The following is a 6,012-nucleotide window of genomic DNA, read 5'->3' on the forward strand; positions in this document are numbered from 1 at the left end:
AAACACCTGTTCTAAATGTACAGGTAGATCCAAAAAACATGGCAGGACTTTTACTTTCTGGACCAGGGATTGCCACCTCTGAACACAACAATAGTTCACTATTTATGAAGTCCTGTGCCGCTTGTGTTTCTCTCCACTTCAGTAGGTGGCGGTAAAACATCTCCAATCTGATTTTTCACCCACAAGAAGAAAAGCAACATCCAGGTTCTTCCTGTTTTGTATAAAGATGGCGACATCCATGCTTTGCAAGAGGACATTAGATTTATGTAGGACTTTAAAAGGACTTTCCTCCTTGAAAGCTTTACTACCTGTAAACTCTCCGTGTGGGTCTCTGTTGCAGACAGCATGCTATAACCCAAAGCCGCTGAAACTGAAACTTGGGGGACCTTTCATTCCGGATAAAACCAGCGAGAAGACGCCGGACTGGCAGAAAACAGCCCAATACGATGCGAAGCGTTTCGGTCGGTTCGGCTCGGCGTCGGGTGTCGATCCGGCTTCTCTTTGGCCCAGTCACGAGCAGCTGGAGAAAATTATTGCAGAAGAAAACGAATGGCATCCCCCTCTAGAAGTTATGCTGAACAACATTAGAGCAAAAGAGAAGGAGGAAATGGAAAAAAGACTCGCAAAGTAAGTTTCAGACAGGGGTCTCCGGTCTAGAGGTAGAAGTTGGCTTCCGATTCGTAACATGTGTAAAGGGCTATTCCACTGAAGTTTTGGAAAACTAGACTACATTAGACCAGGTCCTGACAAAAAACTACGACACTTACTCTTCAAACCTGGACTGAAATATTCAACATACTGTGCAGATTCAAGAAAATGCAGTTTCTGATTTGTGAAACCTTTAATCTGTTTGTGAAAATGCAAATTAGGCTCATTTTGGGATAATTTTGACATATAGACCAGATTAGAGCAGGTCTTGACAAAAAAACTGCAAGACTTAAATATTCGACCGAGACTGAAATATTCTACATACTACACAGATTCAAGAAAAGGCCGTTTCTGATTTGTGAAATGTTTATTCTATTCATGAAAATGGAAATTAGGCTAGTTCTATGATATTTTTTGGCATCTGGACCACATTAGACCAGGTCCTGACAAAAAATTACAACACTTAGACTCTTCAAACCTAGACTGAAATATTCTACATGCTGTGCAGATTCAAGAAAAGGCCGTTTCTGATTTATGAAACCTAGTTTAATGTAGTCTAGTTTTCCAAAAAATCAGTGGAATTTCCCTTTACACATATAGCGAATCAGAAGCTAACTTCAGCCTTGTACCATCCTGCAGGGTGTAGTTTCCCTGGTATGACACACATAATTCAAATGAAAAGGTTTCTCCAACTTGCGATCATCTTCTGCATCTACCTGTTAATTCGCCATTTATTTGGGTCAGGTGTGTTGCAGCGGGGAAACAGAAACCCGAGGTAGTAGCTCTGGAGGACCTGAGTTGGTGACCCCCGATGTAAGATGTACACTTAACTCCGGTCTTAGAGGGCTGCAGTCCTGCAAGTGCTTGGCGTTTCCCTGCTGCAACACACCTGACACAAATCAATGGGTAATTAGCTTAATTTAAGTAATTAGCATTACTTCTGGGGTCGAAGAGTTGAGTCTTCTAATGAAGTCAAGGTGTCAAGTGTGTTGCTACAGGGAGACTCCTAAACTATCCAGGACCCCTGCTTTAGAACCAGATCAATGAACATGATTACGACAGTTTACTTCTATCCATAATTAAAATACAACTTTATACAATCCAACTTATTGTTATTGCGCACTTTAAAAACCACAATGTTGACCAAAGTGCCACATTGTGGGGGGGTTAAAAAAACAAAACAAAAAAACCCCAGAAGGAATAACATACACAAGGACAATTAATAATTAACAGTCAGCTAAAAGCAATCAAAAATAAAAGCAATCAAATTAAAACAATCAAAATAGAATCAGATCTAAAAAGTCAACTTATAGTGCAGCTTAAAGAAATGGGTCTTCAGTAAAGATTTAAAAGCAGATACAGAGGAGGCCTGTCTAATGTGTAAAGGAAGCTCATTCCAGTTTAGGTGCTGCCACCCCAAAGGCCCGGTCCCCTCCCTTTTGTCCTCCGTAGAGACATGAGTAGTTGGTCAGCTGACCTGAGAGACCGAAAGGGTGTGTAGGGATGGAGGAGCTCAGAGAGGTACAGCGCAGCATCACCATTCAGACATTTAAAAACAAATAAAAGCAGCTTAAAATGGATCCTAAAGTGCACGGGCAGCCAGTGAAGAGATGATAAAACTGAGGTGATGTGATCATATCTACGTTCATTCATTCATACATTCATTTTCTGAACCGCTTAATCCAATTCAGGGTCGCGGGGAAGCTTGAGCCTATCCCAGCTGGCATATCTACGTGTGCAGCTGCACGTCATAAAATAAGATCAAATTTATGTAAAAAGTTGTTCCATGTTTTTCTGTTAAATTGGCATCATTTGACACTGTTTTGATGTTACCGATTAAGTCCCTTTTATTGCACTAACTAATATGATTAATAGGGCTGTGACAATATGCTTTTGTCCCGATTTGATTCTGATTTTTCGGGTGCCGATTTGATTTAAATTGCGGTTCTCACATTTCTTTGATATTGCTGATTTTTTTAGATTAAAAACAAAAATTATGTATAAAACTTTTTTTTTTTTTTTTTGCTCATTTTCCTTGATTTCAATGAGGAAAAAAATAACACAGTAGCCAGATCATCATTCTGGTGCTGTAAAGCCCAAGAAGACAAGTAAAAAGATCAATAAAACAATAAAAATGACCAAAATTTTATAATGGATTATTTTTATTTATTTGAACAACAAAAAAAAAAATTTTTTGACAAAAAAAAAAATCGATTTTAAAATTGTGAAGCAAAAAAATCCTGATTTTCGATTAGATTTTGTTACCCATAATGATTAATATGAAATTAGGCCAAGGGACTTTATACATCACAGGTGTAAAGTGTTTTCTCATCAGGCACCTGGAGAAAAAGGTCTTTAAGCTGATATTTGAGCAGTGATCCACACTAAGGTTTTGTGGTAACATGGACTGTGACACAAAAGTGAGATGTCCAGATTTAATTAATTAATATTATACCTATCAGATAGGAATAATGGGTTTTCTAGTGCAGATCTATTCAACTTAGTCCAACAAGGGCTGCAGCCCTGCAGGTTTGCAACATATCTCTGCATCAACACACCTGACTCAGATCAATCAACTCCATTTGCATTTGGATCCACTTAATTTGGGCAGGTGTGTTGGAGGAGGGATACATTGAAAACCTGTAGGACTGTGGCCCTCATGGGACTGACTTGAATAACTCTGATGTGTGGAAATACTGATGTTCCTGCCATTTCCAGCTTATGAATTATAAGTTTCCATTAACAGGATTTTTTTTTGTAAATATTTGAGGCAGAAAATGTAGATTTTTGTCCAGAAAATTCTGCATTTTAACTAAATAATTATCAAAATCCCTTAACATTTTATGGTTTAGCCTCGTCTGTATTAACCTTATGTATGAAGGGATGACAATCTCTTGCCTGAGACGCAGAAACTAATTTAGTTTTATGGTGTGTAAATATGCAAACTTGTTCTCGCATGAAACTATGACAGATATAAACTGGAATTGTGACGTGAACTTGTGAAAAGACTCGAGTTGAAACTGCAACGCAAACTATTCCAGTCAAAACTAAATAACTGATTTTAACATCTACCTTGACATGAGGAATTAAATTCTGAGAACCTGAGTCATTGTTTAAAATGTAACTTTTCTTCTGACTATAACTGAGCAAAAAAAAAAAAAGAAAAAATTTTAAAGTCACTTTAAAAAAATTACAAGATGGGTGATTGAGATGGCGCCGAGACAAGGTGCTATCGTAAGAGTATTGTTTTTGTTTGTCCTCGCAGCATGTGTCACTGTAAGATATGAGTCATTTAATACATTTAGAAACAGTTTGTGAACTCAGGTGGAGCACCTGAGTTAAGGTATGAGGATTTTGGTTTCTGCTTTTAAGATATTTAACATTTGCTGTTATGACTTTAAACAATGCATGAAATACGTCAGACATTCACTTTGTTGTTTACCTTTTTACTGCTGCTTTATAGGAAGTGTCCACGTGTGTTTGGTGTGTTTTATCTGCTGTTTAACTCTTGCAACAGTTTTTCCAATGTTGTTTTTTTCTATTTTGCAAATGACAAATAAACAGAGCTGATATGATTTAAAAATGTTAACTCTGGTGGAAGTTCATATTAAAATAAAAAGATGCCCACTATTGTAAAGGCTGGAAAATACTTGAATTTTGAAAAAGACTAAATTGAGACTAAATTCTCTGCTTTTATAATAAATTTGCCTTCAGATTTAATAATTTTCCATTTAGATGAAGCAGCACGATAGTCCGAATAGCACCCAGTTATCGTCATCTTGCAGAGTGTTTGATTCTGCAGGTCAGTATAAACACCAGTAAATAACAGTGCAGTTTAACCCTTTCAGTGCCCTTTGCTATATAAATGTCCACGTTTTCATGGTTAACACATGATTTGTTTGGGATATGAAACCATTTGCTTGCTGCAGGTCATCTTCAGGTTGTTTTCTATGCAAGATTTGTTTCCAACACAAACTACTGAAACATCTTCTTCTGTTATTCATGGTTTGGGGAGTACAGAAAGTATGCAGAAGAAAAATGAACACTGGAAAAAAAAAGCTGCAAGAGCTTAAACACAGCAGACAAAACACATGTAGACACATCCTAAATCAGTGTCACCTTTATAACAAAGTAGTCACTGTTGTGTTATATGTTCTCCCTTTCCATCACAGAGAGAAACTCATCGCAGCAAACATGGCCAAAATGCCCAAGATGGTCGCCGACTGGCGCAAAGAAAAGTGTGAGACCAAGCAGAAGGTGAAGGAGGAGAAGGCTCGGAAGGAGAGGCTGCTGGCTGAAGCCAGGGAGCGTTTCGGTTTCGCTGTGGACCCCCGCAGCAACAAGTTCTTGGAAATGGTAGCCGAACTCGAGAAGGAAGAGAAGAAGAAAAGGAAACTATTGAAGCGCAAGCTAAGAGAAGAGCAGGTGGCGGCGGCGGCTTCAGTCACGCCGCCCGCTGCCTCGTCGTAGCCCTGGACTGCATCATTTTAGATGCCTGTTTGTTCGGTTTTTCTGCTGCAGCCATAAAATAATTACAACTTTTAAGTTTTAAGTGGAACATTAATCTTCTGTTGTGGGGTTGTAGTGCAGAGTTTTTACCCTGAGTAACCAAACATCTCATTTCTAACTACATCCTCTGTAACGATTTACAGCAGTTTTCATGATAAACTGATATAATGTGGAAAATGTTGCCTGTTTATAAGACTGTGGGGTTTCCAAGTCACTGTAAAACCTGTTTTCCTCTGTTTACTCTTCTCACCTGTATTTTACTTTCATTTTCACCTCATATGCCAGTCCTCTAAATAAATCCTTAGACTGTATTTCTGTCTGAAATGACAAACTAAAGACTCCAGAGTTCAGTCATAGGAAATACATTTACAAGGATAATTTATTTATGCAGAAATATTTTTTTACATGTTCATGTTTTTAGAAATTTCACACCTGGACTGATTACATCCCCCATGGTTCGATTCAGACACCTAGCAGGAAATAGATGCACTTTCTGGCCTGTAGCAGGTTAATACAGTTTACACACCCATCTAAAATGTGACAAGTGTCCCACAATGCATAGCTGTGGGACACAAACCTCACACCAACTATTAAAATTGAAACTTTTTGCAGCAATCAGAGCTCTTAGACATTTATTTATGTACATTTCATTACGTCTGATTTACACTTAAAATTTGTGCATTAACTTAAGATTTAGTGCTCACCAATGTCAACAAAACATTTACATCTTCAATGTTCATTTATATTATAAAATATTAACTGTATCTACACTGTTTTCCTTTGGTCCAAAGGTGAAGATGGCACAAATGCATCACCATGGCAACAACACTTCCATTCATTGTAAATGCAGGAATT

The 6,012-nt window shown here is 37.9% G+C and overlaps 1 protein-coding gene across 1 annotated transcript; it reads left to right on the forward strand.

Moving 5' to 3' along the window:
- Positions 1–225: 225 nt before the first annotated feature.
- On the forward strand, positions 226–5,455 carry gadd45gip1 (growth arrest and DNA-damage-inducible, gamma interacting protein 1). The gene is made up of 2 exons (XM_079252963.1): positions 226–627; positions 4,821–5,455. The coding sequence occupies exons 1-2, from the start codon at positions 227–229 to the stop codon at positions 5,116–5,118; spliced, it is 699 nt and encodes a 232-aa protein (XP_079109089.1). The 5' UTR covers position 226; the 3' UTR covers positions 5,119–5,455.
- Positions 5,456–6,012: the final 557 nt, after the last annotated feature.

Source organism: Telmatherina bonti (assembly GCF_933228915.1).
Source record: "Telmatherina bonti genome assembly, chromosome: 14".
In the NCBI taxonomy this organism is placed as follows: domain Eukaryota; kingdom Metazoa; phylum Chordata; class Actinopteri; order Atheriniformes; family Telmatherinidae; genus Telmatherina; species Telmatherina bonti.